The 23760-nt window shown below is 38.9% G+C and overlaps 1 protein-coding gene across 8 annotated transcripts in view; it reads left to right on the top strand.

Moving 5' to 3' along the window:
• Positions 1-23760, top strand: part of CCDC171 (coiled-coil domain containing 171) — a 443161-nt gene that overhangs the window by 205867 nt on the left and 213534 nt on the right. For all 8 annotated transcript variants that reach the window (XR_009210997.1, XR_009210996.1, XM_058431106.1 and 5 more), the window contains one exon: positions 272-388. Coding sequence is in view for 6 of the 8 variants with exons in the window: in XM_058431106.1 (XP_058287089.1) it covers positions 272-388 (117 nt within the window). In the remaining 2 variants the exon portion in view is untranslated. The remainder of the gene's footprint in view (positions 1-271; positions 389-23760) is intronic.

The following is a 23760-nucleotide window of genomic DNA, read 5'->3' as shown; positions in this document are numbered from 1 at the left end:
TGATTTAAGTTTTAATTTTTAAAAAGCAGACTATTAAGTAATATAAGTAAAACTAAAGAAAATTTGTTTTCTTCTGTTTATTTGGTGTCATTTACAGTTATTTGTAAATTAGGTCAAGCTAATCTAACATTTAATAGATTTTTCCACATTAGGCAATGTTCACAATAGGGTTTTATCTGTTTCTTAAATAGCTGCACACTGCTATGAATTTTAAATACAGATTTTAATAAAGTTTTGTAGAATTTTATAATGGATTTTTTCAATTTTATAGAACATCAAAAGGAGCAGTTGCGTTGTTTACAAGCGCTCAGTTGGCTCACCAGTTCTGACCTTCTTGCTGCAATAATCAGTTCTATGGCTGAATTACAAGATGTCATTGGCAAAACAGGTGTGGTTCCTTCTTTTATGTCCTTGCAAAATACATTTAAGAACAAATATCCAGAAATTCTTTATGTCACAAATTCTAATGAACCATATAGGGAGAAAATATATTTGTTTTTATCTTTATTCAATCACAGAGAGATTGTTAACTCTGTACTTAATGATGTAAATTAATATAAATTTTGTCTCTATTTATGGGGAAATGACATTTCTTGGTGAATGTATCCACCTTATTTTTTTTTTTCTATCTGTTTTTCCTATGGAAAGCTCATCATTAGCTTTTTATTAAGTAATACTGGCAATGTTTTTTCATGTGTTTTGGCCTTGTTTCACTTCTACTTCTGGCTGTAAATTTCATAAGCTTGAGTAATATGAGAGCCAGTAGAAAATTTTTCTCTCTCGTTTTGTGATACATTTTTTTACTTTTTCTAGTTTATTTTAGATATAATTAATTTGGATGGTCTGCTCCTTTCTACCTGGTGTGGAACCACCTATTATCAGCAATTTACAAAGGTTTAAAATGCAAGTTTTTTTTTATGATTCAGATTGCATGATATTTTGTCTGATAGGTTCAATGAAAACTAATTGGACTAATTATGGTCATTTTCAGACACATTAATTGTTAAAATTGTATAATGGACTTGTTAAGATTTGTCTGTTTAATGAAATGTAGGCCTATATGTAATGATAATTTGGTATTTAATTCTTAGACAATTCCACTGTGCAAATATAGATCATTCATTGTGATTTCAAATATCTAAACCTAGACTTTTGTAGTAGGAAACTTAAAGATTATTTTTAAGTTGTGGCCATTGATGTTGGTAAGCAATGTGCATATTTAATATATTGGCAGAACCTCAAGATACTGGGTTTGGAGTCTGAAATAAAAGTCTAAACTAAATGTATTTTAAGAATTTTGGTATTATAACTTCAAAGCAAAACTGAACATTCTTGAAAGAGCTTAGAAATAGTTTTTAGATTTGGTTTAAGAAGCAGGTGATCTGAGTGCTTTCAAGATGGCCAAATAGGAACAGCTCCGGTCTGCATCTCCAGCGAGATTGATGCAGAAGACGGGTGATTTCTGCATTTCCAACTGAGGTAACTTGTTCATCTCATTGAGACTGGTTGGACGTGGGTGCAGCCCACGGAGGGCGAGCTGAAGCAGGGCGGGGTGTCACCTCACCTGGGAAGCGCAAAGGGTCGGGGGATTTTCCTTTCCTAGCCAAGGGAAGCTGTGAGAGACTGTACCAGGAGGAATGGTATACTTCTGCTCAAATACTCCGCTTTTCCCACAGCGTTCACTACTGGCAGACCAGGAGATTCTCTCCAGTGCCTGGCTCAGCAGGTCCCACGCCCACAGAGCCCAGCAAGCTAAGATCCATTGGCTTGAAATCCTTGCTGCTAGTGCAGCAGTCTGAGAACAACCTGGGATGCTGGAGCTTGGCGGGGGAGGGCGTCTGCCATTGCCAAGGCTTGAGTAGGTGGTTTTATGCTCACAGTGTAAACCAAGCTGCCGGGAAGCTCAAACTGGGCGGAGCCCACCGCAGCTCAGCAAGGCTGACTACCTCTCTAGATTCCAGCTCTGTGTACAGGGCATATTTGATCAAAAGGCAGCAGCCTCAGTCAGGGACTTATAGATAAAACCCTCATCTTCCTGGCACAGAGCCCCTGGGGGAAGGGGCAGCTGTGGACACAGCTTCTGCAGACTTAAACGTCCTCCTGCCTGACAGCTCTGAAAAGAGCAGTGGTTCTCCCAGCACGGCATTCGAGCTCGAATAACGGGCAGACTGCCTCCTCAAGTGGGTCCCTGACCCTCGTGTAGCCTGACTGGGAGACACCTCCCAGTAGGGGCCAACAGACACCTCTTACAGGAGAGCTCTGGCTGGCATCTGGCAGGTGCCCCTCTGGGACGAAGCTTCCAGAGGAAGGATCAGGCAGCAATACCTGCTGTTTTGCAGCCTCCGCTGGTGATACTCAGGCACACAGGGTCTGGACTGAATGTCCAGCAAACTCCAACAGATCTGCAGCTGAGGGGCCTTTTAGAAGGACAACTAACAAACAGAAAGGAATAGCATCACCATCAACAAAAAGGACATCCACACCAAAACCTCATCTGTAAGTCACCAACATCAAAGACCAAAGGTAGATAAAACCACAAAATGGGGAGAGCAGAAAGGCTGAAAATTCCAAAAACCAGAACACCTCTTCTCCTCCAAAGGATCATAACTCCTCACTAGCAAGGGAACAAAATTGGATGGAGAATGACTTTGACGAGTTGACAGAAGTAGGCTTCAGAAGATGAGTAATAACAAACTTCTCCCAGCTAAAGGAGCATGTTCTAACCCATTGCAAGGAAGCTAAAAACCTTGAAAAAAGGTTAGACGAGTGGCTAACTAGAATAACCAGTTTAGAGAAGAACATAAATGACCTGATGCAGCTGAAAAACACAGCACGAGAAATTCATGAAGCATACACAAGCTTCAGTAGCCAATTTGGTCAAGCAGAAGAAAGTATATCCATGATTGAAGATCAAACTAATGAAATAAAATGAGAAAACAAGATTAGAGAAAAAAGAGTAAAAAAAAAAAAAAAAAAAAGAACAAAGCCTCAAAGAAATATGGGACTATGTGAAAAGACGAAATCTACGTTTGATTGGTGTACCTGAAAGTGACGAGGAGAATGGAACCAAGTTAGAAAACACTTTTCAGGATATTATCGAGGAGAACTTCCCCAACGTAGCAAGGCAGGCCAACATTCAAATTCAGGAAGTACAGAGAACACCACAAAGATACTCCTCCAGAAGAGCAACCCCAAGACACATAATCGACAGATTCACCAACGTTGAAGTGAAGGAAAAAATGTTAAGGGCAGCCAGAGAGAAAGGTCGGGTTACCCACAAACGGAAGCCCATCAGACTAACAGCAGATCTCTTGGCAGAAACCCTACAGCCAGAAGAGCGTGGGGGCCAATATTTAACATTCTTAAAGAAAAGAATTTTCAACTCAGAATTTCATATCCAGCCAAACTAAGCTTCTTAAGTGAAGGAGAAATAAAATCCTTTACAGACAAGCAAATGCTGAGAGATTTTGTCACCACCAAGCCTGCCTTACAAGAGCTCCTGAAGGAAGCACTAAACATGGAAAGGAACAACTGGTACCAGCCACTGCAAAAACATGCCAAGTTGTAAAGACGCTATGAAGAGACTGCATCAACTAATGGGCAAAATAACCAGCTAGCATCATAATGACAGGATCAAATTCACACATAACAATATTAACCTTAAATGTAAATGGGCTAAATGCCCCAGGTAAAAGACACAGACTGGTAAATTGGATAAAGAGTCAAGACCCATTGGTGTGCTGTATTCAGGAAACCCATCTCACGTGCAAAGACATGCATAGGCTCAAAATAAAGGGATGGAGGAAGATCTACCAAGCAAATGGAAAGCAAAAAAAAAGCAGGGGTTGCTATTCTAGTCTCTGATACAACAGACTTTAAACCAACAAAGATCAAAAGAGAGAAAGAAAGCCATTACATAATGGTAAAGGGATCAATTCAACAAGAAGAGCTAACTATCCTAAATATATATGCACCCAATACAGGAGCACCCAGATTCATAAAGCAAGTCCTTAGAGGCCTACAAAGAGACTTAGACTCCCACACAATAATAATGGGAGACTTTAACACTCCACTGTCAATATTAGACAGATCAATGAGACAGAAAATTAACAGAGATAGCCAGGACTTGAACTGAGCCCTGGACCAAGCAGACCTAATAGACATCTACAGACCTCTCTACCCCAAATCAAAGGAATATACATTTTTCTCAGCACCACATCACACTTATTCTAAAATTCACCACATAATTGGAAGTAAAACACTCCTTAGCAAATGTAAAAAAAACAGAAATCACAACAAACTGTCTCTCAGACCACAGTGCAATCAAACTAGAACTCAGGATTAAGAAACTCACTCAAAACCACTCAACTACATGGGAACTGAACAACCTGCTCCTGAATGACTACTGGGTAAATAACAAAATGAAGGCAGAAATAAAGACGGATTTGAAACCAATGAAAACAAAGAGACAACATACCAGAATCTCTGGGACACATTCAAAGCAGTGTGTAGAGGGAAATTTATAGTACTGAATGCCCACCAGAGAAAGCAGGACAGATCAAAATCAACGCCCTAACATCACAATTAAAAGAACTAGAGAAGCAAGAGCACACAGATTCAAAAGCTAGCAGAAGACAAGAAATAACTATGATCAGAGCAGAACTGAAGGAGATAGAGACACAAAAAAACCCTTCAAAAAATCAATGAATCCAGGAGCTGGTTTTTTTTTGAAAAGATCAACAAAATAGACCGCTAGCAAGACTAATAAAGAAGAGAGAAGAATCAAATAGATGCAATAAAAAATGATAAAGGGGATATCACCACTGATCCCACACAAATACAAACTACCATCAGAGAATACCATAAACACCTCTACGCAAAAAAACTAGAAAATCTAGAAGAAATTGATAAATTCCTGAACACATACACCCTCCCAAGACTAAACCAGGAAGAAGTCCAATCTCTGAATAGACCAATAACAAGTTCTGAAATTGAGGCAATAATTAATAGCCTACCAACCAAGAAAAGCCCAGGACCAGATGGATTCACAGCCGAATTCTACCAGAGGTACAAAGAGGAGCTGGTACCATTCCTTCTGAAACTATCCCAATCAATAGAAAAAGAGAGAATCCTACCTAACTCGTTTTATGAGGCCAGCATCATCCTGATACCAAAGCCTGGCAGAAATGCAACAAAAAAAGAGAATTTTGATGAACATTGATGCGAAAATCCTCAATAAAATACTGGCAAACCGAATCAAGCAGCACATCAAAAAGCTTATCCACCACGAACACATCGGCTTCATCCCTGGGATGCAAGGCTGGTTCAACATATGTAAATTAATAAACATAATCCATCACAGAAACAGAACCAACGACAAAAACCACATGATTATCTCAATGGATGCAGAAAAGGCCTTTGACAAAATTCAACAGCCCTTCATGCTAAAAACTCTCAATAAACTAGGTATTGATGGAACGTATCTCATAATAATAAGAGCTATTTATGACAAACCCACAGCAAATATCATACTGAATGGGCAAAAACTGGAAGCATTGCCTTTGAAAACCAGCACAAGACAAGGATGCCCTCTCTCACCACTCCTATTCAACACAGTATCGGAAGTTCTGGCCAGGACAATCAGGCAAGAGAAAGAAAGGGTATTCAATTAGACAAAGAGGAAGTCAAATGGTCTCTGTTTGCAGGTGACATGATTGTATACTTAGAAAACCCCATCGTCTCAGCCCCAAATCTCCTTAAGCTGACAAGCAACTTCAGCAAAGTCTCAGGATACAAAATCAATGTGCAAAAATCACAAGCATTCGTACACACCAATATACGAATTGGCTCAGTCAAACAGAGAGCCAAATCATGAGTGATCTCCCATGCACTTCCAGTTGCTACAAAGAGAATAAAATACCTAGGAATCCAACTTACGAGGGATGTGAGGGACCTCTTCAAGGAGAACTACAAACCACTGCTCAACGAAATAAAAGAGGACGCAAATGGCAGAACATTCCATGCTCATGGGTAGGAAGAATCAATATCGTGAAAATGGCCATACTGCCCAAAATAATTTATAGATTCAGTGCTATCCTCATCAAGCTGCCACTGACTTTCTTCACAGAATTGGAAAAAACTACTTGAAATTTCATGTGGAACCAAGAAGAGCCTGCATAGCCAAGACGATCCTAAGCAAAAAGAACAAAGCTGGAGGCATCAGGCTTCCTGACTTCAAAACAGTAATCAAAACAGCATGGTACTGGTACCAAAACAGATATATAGACCAATGCAACAGAACAGAGGCCTCAGAAATAACACCACACATCTACAACCATCTGGTCTTTGACAAGCCTGACAACAAACAATGGGGAAAGCATTCCCTATTTAATAAATGGTGCTGGGAAAACTGGCCAGTCATATGTAGAAAGCTGAAACTGGATTCCTTCCTTACACCTTATACAAAAATTAACTCAACATGGACTAAGGACCTAAATGTAAGACCTAAAACCATAAAAAACCTAGAAGAAAACCTGGGCAATACCATTCAGGACATAGGCATGGGCGAGGACTTCATGACTATAACACCAAAAGCAATGGCAACAAAAGCTAAAATAGACAAATGGAATCTAATTAAACTGAGGGGCTTCTGCACAGCAGAAGAAACTATCATGAGAGTGAACAGGCAACCTACCGAATGGGAGAAAATTTTTGCAATTTATCCATTTGACAAAGGGCTAATATCCAGAATCTACAAAGAACTTAAACAAATTTACAAGAAAAAAACAACCCCATCAAAAAGTGGGCAAAGGATATGAACAGACACTTCTCAAAAGAAGACATTTATGCAACCAACAAACATGAAAAAATCCTCATCATCACTGGTCATCAGAGAAATGCAAATCAAAACCACAATGAGTTATCATTGCACACCAGTTAGAATGGCAATCATTAAAAAGTCAGGAAACAATAGGTGCTGGAGAGGATGTGGAGAAATAGGAATGCTGTTACACTGTTGGTGGGAGTGTAAATTAGTTCAACCATTGTAGAAGACAGTGTGGCAACTCCTCAAGGATCTAGAACTAGAAATACCATTTGACCCAAGCAATTCCACTTACTGGTATATACCCAAAGGATCATAAATCATGCTACTATAAAGACACATGCGCACATACGTTTATTGCGGCACTATTCACAATAGCAAAGACTTGGAACCAACCCTAATGTCCATCAATAATAGACTGGATAAAGAAAATGTGGAATATATATACCATGGAATACTATGCAGCCACAAAAAGGGATGAGTTCATGTCCTTCGCAGGGTCATGATGAAGCTGGAAACCATCATTCTCAGCAAACTATCACAAGGACAGAAAAGCAAACTATCACAAGGACAGAAAACCAAACAGCGCATGTTCTCACAAGTGGGAGTTGAACAGTGAGAACACACGGACACAGGGAGAAAAACATCACACACCAGGGCTTGTCGGGGGTGCGGACTGGGAGAGGGATAGCATTAGGAGAAATACCTAATGTAAATGATGAATTGATGGGTGCAGCAAACCAACATGGCACATGTATACCTATATAACAAACCTGCACATTGTGCACATGTACCCCAGAACTTAAAGTATATATGTAAAAAAAAAAAACAGGTGATTTATGTTACTGATATTCTTTGTAAGTATGATGCTTAAAAGTAGATTGGTTTCTGAAGCTATCATCTTGTTTATGTTATTAATTTATTTAATGTATTTTTTCTTGTCACTGTGTTATATATATATTCTAGGAGATAAAATAAAAATGTGTGAATTGGTCTGATGCTAATATGCACAGTTGTTAGAGAACAAGAATGACAACTCATGAGCGACTTCAAGCAGAATGTAATTAAGGATGAGATGAAGAGATACAGGCTTTTAATGCTACAAGAATCTACAGAAGGTGCTGCTCAGTGTGGGCTTATGAGTATAGGGAAGACTTCAAGGAGGAACTTGTGATTTAGCTAGGCTTAGAATGATGGCAAGTTAGAGAGGAGAGGTGGCATTCAGATGAAGGGCATGGTTAAGCAGAGATGCAGATGTGGGAATAAACATAGAATGGAAGGAACAGACATTAAAAGGATGAGAATGAAAATCCGTGCGTAGCAGACCTGTCTTATACATAGTGATTAATAAAGGATATTTTCCATTATTCATATCAGAAGAAAGATATATCATTGGCATGGGGTCAAATTACAGAGGTTTTATAAAACCAGGCAGTAATTAAAGCACTTTCCAAAAGTAGCCCCTTACAACACTTTCAGTGTTAAAATATTGACACAATAATTAAGACCCTGATAAAGATATGCATAGGTAAGATTTATCAAGTAGAAGGTGGTGTCTTTGCATGCTTGCCTAAGTCTAGGAGCAGAGGTGCCTTTGTTGTTAGACCTGGCTGTGCCTCTAACAGCTGGAAGAAATAGCAAGTTCAGGAAAACTTTTTTTAAGGGAAAGTTTTAAGTGTTTGTTGGCTAAGAAACACGACTTTGAGAAGAGTAAGTGATTGTTAATTAAAGTGAGAGAATTATTGATGTATCACAGTCATGAGGAATATTGGAAGGAATATGGTCCATACAGGTAGATAATGGAATATTATTGGACTAACACAAAATTATCAGTGTGGACCCTCTCTGGATATAACTTGACCATCTGAGCTTTTAGAATAATTTCTTCAAACATGATGAGGGGTTTGTTTATAGAATATTTTTCCAGGGTCACGTGTTTTCATTTTAAGTTACATTTTTGTAGTAGAAATTTCAGATATGTTGGCAGAAAGGATGGGAACATATTTTCAGACAGTTAAAGCGTACGAGTAGTTATGAAGAGGTAATAATGAGAGTAATAAATATAAAACCATAAGAGCTTATATAGTCATGTGGAGTTTCCAGTTTAGCATATGAATAACCTAAACAGGTAAACATTATTGTATGGTAGAGAGAGCATTAGCTTTAAACAAAGCAGATTTGATTTTGTATCCAAATGTAGTTATCAGTTATCTAGTTATCAGTTGTGTGAAACTGGGCACGTTATTTAACTTTACTGGATCTCAGATTCTTTGCCTATAAATGAAGATATTATCTTCCTCCTGGCTGTTACGAGAATTTAGTGAGATAATACTTGTTGAGCATTGTGTGTAATACCTGGCATTTGGTGGGTGCTAAAAAAATAGTCGTCACCTTATTACTCATCTCACTGTGAATGTAGAGTATAACATAAATGAGCACGCATGTGCATACACACACATCCCCCTTTATACATTTTCAGGCTACTAATTATTAATCTTCTATCTTAAAATTGCTAAGCTACTCTACAGGGGAGGCAATACTTTAGGGTTAAGCAGGAATTCTGCCTGACTTTGAATACTGGTTCTGACACTAGCTGTGTGACCTTGGGCAAGTTATTTAAATCCTGTGTGCATCAATTTGTTTATATGTAAAATGGGGAAAGTAGTTTTACCTATCTCAGAGTTATTTAGAAGACTAAATGAATACATTTTTAAAGTGCTTAGAAGAGTCTTTGATTACTGGTTTGCTTACTTTGCTTAGTTCATATATTGGTCATTATTAATATTTATTGCATTAACAGAATAATAAATTTTATAAAAAATAAGGTCAAATGAAAATATATTGGTTTATCTTAGAATTTCAAGATAATTTAAATATTATATGTAGCTATAAATTTTAAAAACATGCTTCTGTTATAAATTAGTATATAAAGATCAAGGAGAAGTTTATTCTCTGAATAGAATGACATTGTATGTTTGAAAGAGGTTTGCCTTCTTTGTAATTATTGGATAACCCTACCTAAAATACCTTAATCAAATAGGAATTTTTCCTCCTAAATAATAGGAAGTCTAGAGGTAAGTAGAAATCTAGACTGGTTCTTTCTTCTCTGCTATCCTTAACATGTTCATGTTTGTGCCTCTTAGTTTTAAGCTGGCTACTCTACTTTCAGGCATCAGGATTGTGTTTTTGCAAAAAGGAAAAGGGAAGGGCAAAATGTGAAGGCATTCATACATTGTTGGTAGGAATGAAAAGGATACAGATGCTTTGTAAAAGAGTCTAGAAGTTCCTTAAAAAGTTAAGCATAGAGTTATCATATGAGCCAGCAATTCACTCCTAGGAATGTATCCAAGAGAAAGAGAAATGAAAACATACATTCATACAAACACAAACCAATTCATGTGTTTGTGAATTGGATACATTTACAAATGTTCATAGCATCAGTATGCGTGAGTCAAAAAGTGAAAAGAAAACCCAGATGTCTATCAACTGAGTAATGGATAGATATCTAAATGATGAAATACTATTAGTTCATAAAAAGGAATAAAGTACTGCTACATGCTATAACGTGAATGATCCCTGAAGACATTATGCAAAGTGAAAGAGGATGGTGACAAAAGATCACATATTGCATGATTCCATTTATTTGAAATGTCCAGAGTAGACACATCTAGAGATAGAAAGTAGATTAGTGGTTGCCCAAGGCTGGAGTGAGGGTTAAGGGAGTATGGGAAGTGACTGCTAATGGATATAGGGTTTCTTTTGGGGTTGATAAAAATGTTTTAAAATTGGCTGTGGTTATAGTTGCACAACTCTGTGAATATACTAAAAAACATTGATTTGTATACTTTAAATGGGCAAACTGTATGATGTTTAATTATATCTCAAGAAAGCTGTTACAGATGTGAAGGGATGTGGCTGCTGAATATATTCCTTTATGTCAGGAAGGCAAAAGCTTACCCAGCAGTCTTCCCTTCTTGTTTCATTGACCTGAACCTGAATCACATGGTTATTCCTGGTTGGCTAGCTAGAAGGTGGCAACAGAGAAGGGATAGTTTGTAGATGGATCCACTAAACAAACTCAACATAGAGAGGATTTACTTTCTAAGAAGCAAATATCACTTATTACCTCCACATCTACTGCCCCACCCTACCATTACAAAGGAAAACTCGTCAATTCAGAAAACTTGAAAAAAATTAGAAATTAGAAAAGAATAAAAATAACAGAAACAAAAAATATTTTTCTATCACTCAGCTCACACAAGATTGGTTACTGTTATTTTTTCTTTTTTAATAATTTCAACTTTTATTTTAGATCAGGGAATACATATGCAAATTTGTTACATGGGTATATTGTGTGATGCTGAGGTTTGGGGTACGAATGATTCTGTCACTCAGGTAGTAAGCATAGTACCTAATAGGTAGTTTTTCAGCCCTTACCCCGCTCTTTCACTCCCTGCTCTAGTAGTCCCCAGTGTCTCTTCCCATCTTTTTGTCCATGTGTACCCAATGCTTAGCTCCCACTTATAAGTAAAAACATGCAGTATTTGCTTTTCTGTTCCAGTGTTGATTTGCTTAGGATAATGGCTAATAATGGTTTGGCTGTATGTCCCCACCCAAATCTCATCCCGAACTGTACTCCCGTAATTCCGGCATGTTGTGGGAGAGACCTGGTGGGAGATAATTTAATCATGGGGGTGGTTTCCCACATACTGTTCTCATGGCAGTGAATAGGTCTTACAAGATCTGATGGTTTGATAAGGGGAAACCCATTCTGCTTCGTTCTGCTCTTTCTTTCTGCCACCATGTGAGACGTGCCTTTCACCTTCCACTGTAATTCTGAGGCCTCCTCAGCCATTTGGAACATAAATCCAATAAACCTGTTTCTTTTGTAAATTGCTCAGTCTCGGGTATGTCTATCAGCAGTGTGAAAATGGACTAATACAGTAAATTGGTACCAGTAGAGTGGGGCGTTGCTGAAAAGATACCTGAAAATGTGGAAAGATACCTGAAAATGTTTAAGCGACTTTGGAACTGGGTAACAGGCAGAGGTTGAAACAGTTTGGAGGGCTCAGAAGAAGACACGAAAATGTGGGAAAATTTGGAACTTCCTAGAGACTTACTGAATGGCTTTGCCCCGAAGTCTGATAGATATATGGACAATAAGGTCCAGGCTGAGGTGGTCTCAGATGGAGATGAGGAACTTGTAGGGTATTGGGGCAGAGGTGATTCTTGTTGTGTTTTAGCAAATAGACTGGCAGTGTTTTGCCCCTGCCCTAGAGATTTGTGGAACTTTGAACTTGAGAGAGATGATTTAAGGTATCTGGTGGAAGAAATTTCTAAGCAGCAAAAGAGGTGACTTGGGTACTGTTAAAGGCATCTAGTTTTATAAGAGAAGCAGAGCATAAAAGTTCAGAATGTGCAGCCTGACAATGTGATAGACAGAAAAACCAATTTTCTGAGGAGAAGTTCAAGTGGGCTGCAGAAATTTGCATAAGTAACAATTAGCTGAATCCCCAAGACAATGGGGAAATGTCTCCAGATCATGTCAGGAGTCTTCATGGAAGCCCTTCCCATCACAGGCCCGGAGTCTTAGGAGAAAATAGTTTCATTGGCCAGTCCCAGGGTCCCCCGTGCTGTGGTCAGCCTAGGGGCTTGATGCCCTGCGTCCCAGCTGCTCTAGCCGTGGGGCTGAAAGTGGCCAACGTAGAGCTTGGTCCATGGCTTCAGAGGTGCAAGCCCCAAGCCTTGGCAACTTCCACGTGGTGTTGAGCCTACGAGTGAACAGAAGTCAAGAATTAGGGTTTGGGAACCTCTGCCTAGATTTCAGAAGATGTATGGAAATGCCAGGATGCCCAGGCAGAAGTTTGCTCCAAGAGTGGGGCTCTTATAGAGAACCTCTGCTAAGGTGGTGCAGAAGGGAAATGTGGGGTAGGAGCCCCCACACAGAGTCCCTACTGGGGCATCTGCCTAGTGGAGCTGTGAGAAGAGGGCCACCATCCTCCAGACCACAGAATGGTAGATCCACTGACATCTCGCACCGTTCACTTGGAAAAGCCACAGACACTCAATGCCAGCCCTTGAAAACAGTTGGAGGAAGGCTGTACCTTGCAAAGCCACAGGGGCGGAGCTGCCCAAGACCATGGGAACCCACTTCTTGCATCAGTGTGACCTGGATGTGAGAGATGGAGTCAAAGGAGATCATTTTGGAGCTTTAACGTTTCACTGCCCTGCTGGATTTTGGACTTGCGTGGGGCCTGTAGCCCCTTTGTTTTGGCCAATTCCTCCCATTTGGAATGGCTGTATTTACCCAATGCCTGTACCTCCACTGTATCTAGGAAGTAACTAACTTGCTTTTGATTTTACAGGCTCATAGGTGGAAGGGACTTGCCTTGTCTCAGATGAGACTTTGGACTGTGGACTTTTGAGTTAATGCCGAAATGAGTTCAGACTTTGGGGGACGGTTGGGAAGGCATGATTGGTTTTGAAATGTGAGGACATGAGATTTGGGAGGGAGTCAGGGTGGAATGATACGGATTGGCTGTGTCCCCACCCAAATCTCTGAATTGTACTGCCATAATTCCCATGTGTTGTGGGAGGGATCCAGTGGGAGATAATTGAATCATGGGTTAGTTTCCCTCTTACTGTTCTTGTGGTAGTGAATAAGTCTCACAAGTTTTGATGGTTTGATAAGGGGAAGCCTGTTTTGCTTGAGTCTCATTTTCTGTCTTGCCACTGCCATGTGAGATATGCCTTTCATCTTCCATCATGATTGTGAGGCTTCTCCAGCCATGTGGAACTGTAAGTCCAATAAACCTCTTTCTTTTGTAAATTGCCCAGTCTTGGGTATGTCTTTATCAGCAGTGTGAAAACAGACTAATACAGTGGCCTCCAGCTGTGTCCATGTTGCTACAAAGGATATGATTTCATTCTTTTTCATTGCTGTATATTAGGAATAGTTACTGTTAACATTTGAATATGTTCTTCCAATGTATTTCCCCTCCCTCCCTCCCTCCTGCCTTCCTCCTTTCCTCCTATCCATCCACTAATAGACTAACAAGTGATATTGATAATATCATAGAGTACATAGGTTTATATCTTCATTGAAAATTTGATATAAAACTTACAGAAAAATGGCAAGTACATAACAAAGAACTTTCCTTTTTGCTGAACAGTTTGAGAGCAGGTTGATAGTATGATGCTGTGTCACTCCCTCTTGTTTTAGTATGCATTTCAAAGACTACATATTTTAGTGTGTGTTTCAAAGTTGCATTCTGGTTATTCTCCTGTATAACCAGAATGCAACTATCAACATCAGGAAATCAACATGGATACATTACTGTCATTCAGATCCCATTAAACTTTCCCTGGTTGTCCCAACTATGTTCTTTATATAGCAAAAGGATCTAGTTTAGAATTCTGTGTTGCATTTAGTCATGTTTTTTTAGTCTCCAGTATGGAAGAGTTCCTCAGTCTTTTCTTGGCCATGATCTTGGCATTCTTGAAGATTGCAGGCCAGTTATTTGTAGAATATCCTTTAGTTTTGATTTGTCTGGTGTTTCCTCGTGATTAGATTCAGCTTGTGCATCTTTTGCAAGAAAACTCACAGAAGTGATACTGTACTTTGCTTATGATACAGTGTCATAACTTCATTTTTAAAAAAGCTTTACTTTTTGAGGGTTTTTCCATTTCTATTAATATTCTTTTAGAGAATGATTTTTAATTTCTGAGTAATATTTAATTATTTGTATATTCCATAATTTAACCGATTCATAATAGGATATTTTCATCATAGGACAGGTAGCAGGAATATCAGTTTAGCTTTGATTTGTAATTGACTCATTGTCCTTTGAATCATGTTAAATTATGAGCAGTATCTTAATTGTTTTAGCCAAGTAGGAAATTGAAATGACAGAATCTTGGGGAAATCTATTTAGTAAGTATTCTGAAAATTCCGAAGTGAAAGAAGATGTTTGTTATGAGGCAGAAGTATGTTTTTATCTTTTTGTACTTCTTGTTTTTTTGCTTTTGAGAACTTGCTAAAAATTTAAGCAATTTTAAATATTGGGATTACAAATTAATAGCATCACTGACCCCTTTTCTTCTTAGCCCCAGGAAAACTGTGGTGCATGTACGCCAGTACTAAGCTTTTAATAATAACTGTATGGCTTTTCATATTGTCTTTGTTCTAAGGTAAAAAACAATCAGTCTTTTTAAAGAGTAGGTTTTTATCTATTTAGAGTAAGTTATGAATTATATGCATACTATTAATTAGGAAAGAAAATTTACTGTAAAACACGTTGGATATACATTAAAGTATTGGTTAAGAACTTGGACTCCAGATTTGAATCTGGGCACCGTTGCTTACTATTTGTGTGTTATCGGGCAAATTACTTAATCTCGTTTCAGCCTCAGTATCCTAATCTGTAAAATTTGGCTAATAAAATTTCCTAGCTTTTCTTTACATTAAGAAGAAGTGTAACCTGCCTAGTGTTTGTAAATGTCCTGTAAATGTTCATTGTTTTATTTCTTTCTTGTGCACTGATGTCTTAATGTTACCCGCATATTACTTTTTACCTTTTCATGAAACATGAAGTTCAATAACGATAGCTTGAATTCAATGCATAGAAAGTGCTAAAGGTGGCTGCCCCTGCTACCTTCCTAAACTTTGATGATGAACTTATAGGCAGTGGGCAAAGACCCCAGTTTTCATGTTGCCTCTGTAAATACTGGACAGGTGGCAACCTTCTTGCTTTCATTATAGTGTTTGCCCACTTGAGATAAATTACCTCTTCTTGGTATCCAAATGGTGTGCCTGCAAGAGATCATTTACCTCAAACAGGGGAGAATGTTACTTCCACTGAAGGGTTAGGATATCAATCATTATGGGAATGGACTAAAGAATTCTTTAGATTGCTGAACTTTTTGATATGACTGGTCCAGACTAAAATTCTCAAGATAGAAACAAATGTGCTGATTTGCTTTGAAATATCTCTGAACAAACAAACACAGGAGTAGATGGACATAAGTAGAATGTTAACACATTTTGTCACACATTTCCTCTGTAATTACATCTTAATTATCTAGAAGATAGATGACCCAGATATACCCCTGCTAGTACAACTCATAACTTTTTTTTATTGCGTACTTTGAGTTAACTTTCTAGAGGTCATAGCCACCCTTTCAAGCAAACTAAGCCTAGGTTGTGTTCAACTCAACATTGAGGTTTCATACCAAGGAAGTTCAAAGTGGTAAGAAAAGATACTGGTATTGATAAGCAGCTATTGGCATATATTTAAAAGCGCTGAGGCTTTATTGAATCTTAAAAACATTATAGAAAGAATCTTGCTACCCCAAGTGTGGTCCATGGACCAAGAGCATTGGCATCAGCTGGGAATGTGATACAAATGCATAATCTCAGACTCCACTCCAGACCTAATGTGCGTTTCAAAAAGATCCTCAGGTTATTAATATGCACAGTGAAGTTTGAGAGGAGACTTAGAGGATTTTATTATTTTGTTATTTAAAAAAATTTTTGTGTGTATGGGATTTTGTTATTTGTATAACTTCACTCATATCTGGAACTGAACCGAGCACAATCTGACTGAGTATCGTTTCTGGTGCTTCAGCTGCTAGTGTCTATTTTGGGGAGCCACAATTTAACTTACAGATTTTTAAAAATTTTGTGATTTCTTGTATTATTACTTTGACATTTTCCCATATTTTTTCAAACATTTTATGAAAAAGTATAAGCATGCAGAAAAGTTGAAAGTTTCACAGTGAACAGATCTTTTGTATTTTAAATTGAAATTTTATTTGCCTATCAATTTTTAAGAGCAATTTTCAAATGGATAATTCATCCTTGAAAGTGTTCACAACTATGCAAAATCTTACTTTCATGTCTTTTATAGGATATATTTTATAATGCAGATCTAAGATAATATACAAAATCAAAATAGTTTTAGGAAGCATAGATGAGGCTTGAACACATTTTGTAGTTTATGGGTAATTTCTGGGCAACTTTTAAGAGCCTGAAGCTTTTTTTTTTTTTTTTTTTTTTTTTTAAGAAAGCTAAGTTGGATATCCAGATACTATCTAACAAAGCAACATAGTTATCTTTTCAGGTTTTTGTAAAAGAACAAAAAAAAATTTTCCTTCAAATCTGTACTAAAATATTACAGATATATTTAGAAAAAATTTTTACCCCCTTTTCCAGAGAAAATATGGCAGCTTATATGTATTTGCAAAATATAACATAATATTCATTAAAACCTAGGCAGAAAAAGGAGCAAATTCAAGCCAGGAATGACATTGACAAAAAGTCAACTATGATGGCCCACACACTTGTGTTCACATTTTGGTCTGAGGATTCAGTTGCCAATTATGTTATTAAAGAAAAATCACAATTTAGGAAAAAATACAAATGTTCCTTGGGCTAAGAATAGATAGGAAACTGTTCTGCAGCTCTTAATAAAAAGGGATATCAAGTAATAGAATGAACAACGTTCTCAGTAATAGCAGACATAGGACTTTTTCTTTTAAGCCAAATGTATTGTGATATAATTTGCTTGCAATAAAATGTGCTTATTTAACTGTAAAATTTGACTAGTTGTGAGAAAAATGTATACACTAGAATGTATACAAGAAAATGTATAGCACATTCTTTTCACCTGTTGGGAGTCAATCACCCGTGCTCCTACCTGGTCTAAGGCAACCACTGGTGTCTTCTCTGTCTCTTTAGTTTTTTCAGTTCAAGAATTTCATAAATTTTATAAAAATGGAGTCATACAGTGCAAAGGAGTGTAGCTGAACTGCACAGGTGGAGGGAACAGTTCCCAAAGGCTGTCCTCACTTCTGACACCACACATTCAGGGGTCCCCAGGGCCACCCTCACTTCAGGCTAGCTGGTTACAAATTCGGGGTCCACATGGATTCCTTCAGGTTAGACAGTTTTCTAGAACAACTCATAGAACTCAGGAAACTGTTATATTTAGGATTACAGTTTTATTATAACAGAAGGAAACAAATTAGAATCAGCCAAAGGAAGAGACACATAGGGTGAAGTCTGGGATGGCTCCAAATGCGAAGCTTCTGTTGTCCTCAGGATGTGTTACCTTCCCAGTATTGATGTATGATAATATGCATGGAGTATGACCAACCCAGGAAGCTCATTGGAGCTTTGATGTCCAGAGTTCTTAATTGAAGCTTCATTATATAAGCATGATTGAATGGATCACGCTCCACATTGTTGACCTCAATATCTAGTTCTTTTCCTCTTCTTGAAGATTGGGGTGATATCATATGACTCAAAGGCCCAACCTGCTAATCATATGGTTGGTGTTTCAGGCTTGGCCAGCCCTTATCCAGAGTTAGCATAAACTATCAGATGCTCAACATGAGTCATATCATTACAAACTATGAGGTGTGGTCCGGGGCCACCACGAATACAAAAAACACTCTAATCACTCCAGAAATGCCAAGGTTTTAGAAGTTATCTCCCAGGAGCTGGGAAAATGGCCAGACTTCTCCTTAGGTGAGGCCAAATTTCTTACTACCCATACAATATATATTCTTATATATCTGGATTCATCTACTTAGCATAATGTTTTTGAGATTCGCCTGTATTACCTGTGACTGTAGTTTGTTTTTTTTGTTGCTGAGTAATATTTTATTCTATGGTTATACCAAAGTTTGTTCATTCATTAACTTATTGATGGGCATTAGAGTTGTTTGTACTTTAGAGTATTATGAATAAATCTGATGTGAATATTCATATACATGCCTTTTGCTGGACGTATGTTTTTATTTCCTTTGAGTAGGTACTCAAAGGCTTGGAATTCTTGGGTTGTAAGCCTCTGTTTTGCTTGAAGAAATGAGCCATGCAAGTATCTGAGGGGAAAGGGTGGTAGCTGGGGAAAGGACATTCTAAGCAGAGGAAATTGAAGTGCAGAAACCCTAACAAAGGAGTGTGCTTGATATTTTTAGGAATGGCAAGGAGGCCCAAGTGGCTGAACCAGAGTCAGTAGTGGGAGAAAGGTGGAAGATGATGTCAGAGAGATAGCAAGGGCAGAGTTAACACCTGCACCCACATTATGCAAATCCTTGTAAACTGTGCTAAGAACTTTAGATTTTATTCAGGATGAGATGGGATACCATCGGAAAGTTTCGAGTGGAAGAATGACAAGATCTGATTTAACCTTTTAAAGGTTTATCTCTGACTTCTGTCAGTAGTTAAAGGTGTAGGTAGTAAGGGTGCAGTGTTCTAAGATGAGGAACAATGGTAGCTTGGAATAGTATAGCATCATTGGACTTGGTTATTGGCTAGAGTCTGGAAATATTTTGAAGATAGAGCTGATAGGGTTTGCTGATGTATGTTGAATGTGAGGTGTGAAAGAAAGATAGGAATCAAGAATGGCTTCAAGGCTTTTGTCTTGGGCAAATGGTAAATTGAAGCAAGAGTTACTGAAATGGGGAGATTAGAGAAGGAACAAGTAGGAAGAGAAAATCAAGAGTTTTTTTGACATTTTATGTCTGAGAAATATATTAGACTCCTAAGTGTCAAGTAGGTGGCTGGATATCTGAATTTGAGAAAAATGTCAAGACAGATAAAATTGTAAGTGCTCTCAGTATAAGTGTTATTTAAAGTCATGCTATTGGATGAAGTCATGTAGGGTAGTGATTTTAACCCTGGTTGTATGTTAGAATTACCTGTGGAGCTTTTTAAAAATAGTGAAGCCTGCATTCCACCCAGATTTTGGCGGGGGTGGGACATAACTGCTTTGGGGAGTGAGTATAGCTAGAAGAGCTCTGAGGATTTGTGGACCTTTCAACATTTAGAGGTCAGGAAATGAGAAGGGTATAGCAAAGGATTCTGAAGAATAGCCATTGAGCTAGTTGTTTCACAAGTAGGAGTGTAATTAATCATGTGGAATGCTGCTGCTAAGGTGAATATGATGAGGATTGAGGAATCACTCCAAATTTGGCAAGATGGAGATAGCTGATGACCTTGAAGGGACTGTTTGATGGAGTAGTCGAGACAAAGTCCGACTGCGGTCTGTTAAAGAGAAAGTGAGTTGTGTTAAAGACAGTTTTTATGAAAGGCAAGCAGGTACATTGAGTTGGAGCAGGAGCAATATTTAGGGGTCAAGGGAGGTTTTTGCTTTAAGACGAGAGGTAATTCAATGTGTTTGTGTGGTAAGGGGAATGATTCAATGAATGAAAGAAAAAAATTCGTGATACATGAAGGAAGGCACACTTGGCAGATGTAAAGTCTCTGAGTTGATGAAAGGGATGGGATCCAATGCACAAAAGTGGGGAGGAAGGTTGGCACAAACAGTTCAGGCATTGTAACAGGAGGGAAGGCAGAGTATATGGGTACAGATGCAGGTAGGTTGGTAGATTTGGTAGTAGATGCATGTAAAAATTATTTTCTGCTTGCTACTATTTAGTGAAATAAGCAAGACTATCAGCTGAGATGGAGGAAGGTGAGAAGATATTTGTTATTTGAGAAGCGGAGAAAGTGAGAAATAGTCACTCAGGTGAGTGGGAGATTAAGTTCATCAGATGATCAGCTGCTTGGGTGTCAGGGCATAGGAGGTTTTTATTTAATCAGGGTGGGGGTTTGCCAGGTAAATACAATGGAAAGAAAGAGCAGCAAGGAACTTGAAAGTGTATGCAAGAGTATAGTTATAATTGTTGGGAGAAAATTCTCCATAGGTCTTGTGTTTTTGCATATTTTGTGAGCAGAGGCACTGACAGTTTTCTTATTTATTTATTTATTAGCTGTCTTTTCAGGGAAGTTTATGTGGCAAACAGCCTTGGAAAATAAAGACAGTACCTCCCTCCAGAGCGGAGGACACGTTTGTTTACTTTCCAGTATAATGAAAATAATGTTTCCCTTGGGGAAAAGATCGGGCAGGTTTGTTTTCAGCTCATTATAAAAGATTTGGGCTTCCTAAGTTCTGGATTCCTCAGCTATGACACAAACCCATTACATGCACAGCATTAGCCTAGGTCACTCTGTGTCACCTCTGTGGGACTTGGGGAGCAAGAGGAACTGTAGTGCATACGAAGCTCCTGCTGTTTCCTGTGCCATGGGTGTTAAAGCCCCTTGTCTCTCACCCAGGAGTCTTGTGTTTTTTGCCAACATTCATGAAATTTGTTAGCTTGAAAATAAGGTGACCTCAAACTCCTGGGCTCAAGGGATCCTCCTGCCTCAGCCTCCTGTGTAGCTGGGATTATAGGTGTATACCACCATGCTTGGCTTCAATTTTAATTTTTTTAGATATATATTTTTTTATTGTAGAAAATTATGATAGGATAGTAAGTTCCATATTGCAATAAATTAAATAGCAGAAGGGCAATGGAAATATGAGATACTGGAGAAAACAAATGAGGCAGAATTTCTGATTGTTAAGGGAGAGCTTGTTCATGTATTTTAAAAATGTATTATGGTAAGGGCCAACTCTTCCTGGCATTTAGATTCTCTTGGTTACATTTATTTTTATTTTATTTTATTTTATATTTTTTGAGATAGGGGCTCTCTGTCTCTGTCACCCAGGCTGGAGTACAGTGGTGCAATCATAGCTCACTGCAGCTTCGAATTCCTGGGCCCAAGGGATCCTCCTGCCTGAGCCTCCTGAGTATCTAGGACTACAGATGTGTGCTACCACACTCAGCTGATTTCTAAGGTTTGTGTTTTGTAGAGATGGGAGTCTTACTATGTTGTCCAGACTAGTCTCAAACTCCCGGCCTCAAGCAATCCTTTTGCCTTGGCCTCACAAAGTACTAGGATTACAGGTGTGAGCCACTCCACCTGGTCTCTACTGGTTATATTTAAAGGAGGGATGTGTCAGTTTTTTTAAAAAATGCCAAAATTTACAGCATACCGGGAATGATATGCTTTACAACTGGTTAAAAATACATGATGAAAGTATTTTTAGATGTCAACTTAAAAATGTGTGAGGGCATACATATCAGGTTCCTATTATTGGACTAACAAATTGTCACAATCTTTGGCTAAATACCACACGAATTTATTATCAGATATTTCTGGAGATCAGATGTCTGAAATAGGTCTTATTGGGCCAAAATCAAGGTGTTGGCAGGGCTATATTCCTTCTGGAGGCTGTAAGGGTGAATCTGATTCTTTTTGCAGCTTTTAGAAGCCATCTGCTTTCCTTAGTTTATAGCCCTTTATTCCATCTTCAAAGCCAGTAGCATCGCATCTGCAAATCTCTCTCTGACTCTGACCTCCTCTTCTGTGTACCACTTTTTAAAGGACTCTTGTAATTATGTTGTGTCTACTTGAATAATCCAAGATAATCTTTTTATTTTAAAGTCCACTGATTAGCAAACTTCATTCCATCTACACCCTTAATTCTGTCTTGCTGTATAACATAACACAGTCACAGGTTCCAGGGATTAGGATGTGGACATCTTTAGTGAGGTCATTATTCTTCCTACCACAGCATACATAGTTAAAAAAAATTACAGAATATGTTAGTGAGGACAGTTAAAGACCACTGTCCTGCCTTTGGTATTTGACATTGCTGATCACTTCCTTCTTCCAGATTCTTTTGATGTCCATGGTATCACTCCTGTTTCTCCTCCTTTCATGTCCTTGGGCCTTTCTGTTCAGTGTGTGTGTGTGCCCTATGGGCTCTTTTTCTTTTCTCTTTTCTTTTCCCTCCTTCCCTCCCTCCGTCCCTTCTTTCCTTCCTTCCTTCCTTCCTTCCTTCCTTCCTTCCTTCCTTCCTTCCTTCCTTCCTTCCTGTCCTTTCTTGCCCTTCACCTTCCCCTTCCCTTCCCCTCCCCCCCCCCCCCCCTCCCCTCCCCTTCCCCCCCCCCCCCCTCCCCTCCCCTCCCCTCCCCTCCCCACCCCTCCCCTCCTCACCCCTCCCCTCCTTCCTTTCTTGGAGTAAGACTTTGACTATGGGTCTTTTCTTAGCCATTAAAAAATTTTTTTTTTATTTTTAGTAGAGAAGGGGTTTCTCCATGTTGCCTAGGCTGGTCTTGAACTCCTGAGCTTAGGCAGTGCACCCACCTCGGTCTCCCAAAGTGCTAGCATTCTAGGGGTGAGCCACTGCACCCAGCCACTTAGCTATGTTTTTATTCCTTGTTGTCCCGAGCAGTCCCATGTATAGCCAGGGCTTTATTTACCATCTATGTGCTGATTGCTCCCAAATATTATCTGTAACCTAGACCTCATTCCTGAACTGAAAGCTTGTATACTTAGCTTCCTATGAGTTTCCTAAAAAAGAAACCCCTAAAATTCAGCATATTCAAGTTTTTACCCATTTTCTTAGGCCCAAAACTTCCTTCTGAAAACTGTCTTTGTAATTGACATGACCATCTGCCAAATAGTATCTAAAATAGAAACCTGACAGTCACTGTAACATACTTTTATTCTTACTCTTATTCTCCATATTCTACATTTCTTATTGGGTTATTTTTTATTTTTTTTATTTTTTATTTTTTTTTTTGAGACGGAGTCTCGCTCTGTCGCCCAGGCTGGAGTGCAGTGGCGCAATCTCGGCTCACTGCAAGCTCCGCCTCCCGGGTTCACGCCATTCTCCTGCCTCAGCCTCTCCGAGTAGCTGGGACTACAGGCGCCCGCCAACACGCCCGGCTAATTTTTTTTTTGTAGTTTTAGTAGAGACGGGGTTTCACCATGGTCTCGATCTCCTGACCTCGTGATCCACCCGCCTCGGCCTCCCAAAGTGCTGGGATTACAAGCGTGAGCCACCGCGCCCGGCATTGGGTTATTTTTTTATCGCAGCCCCATCGCCGTGGTCTTAGCTCATTTTTTACATGTGTTACTAACCTGCTAGTGGTTATCCACGATTCCACTCTTAGACTGACCCACCCTTTCTCCCTGTCTGCCAGTCTTCCTTCATTTAGCAAAGTGATCATTTGGACGAGGGTTATTGAAATAATAA

This window comes from Hylobates moloch, unplaced genomic scaffold (genome assembly GCF_009828535.3).
Source record: "Hylobates moloch isolate HMO894 unplaced genomic scaffold, HMol_V3 SCAFFOLD_19, whole genome shotgun sequence".
Taxonomy (NCBI): Eukaryota; Metazoa; Chordata; class Mammalia; order Primates; family Hylobatidae; genus Hylobates; species Hylobates moloch.
This window is presented reverse-complemented; position numbering and strand designations above follow the sequence as displayed.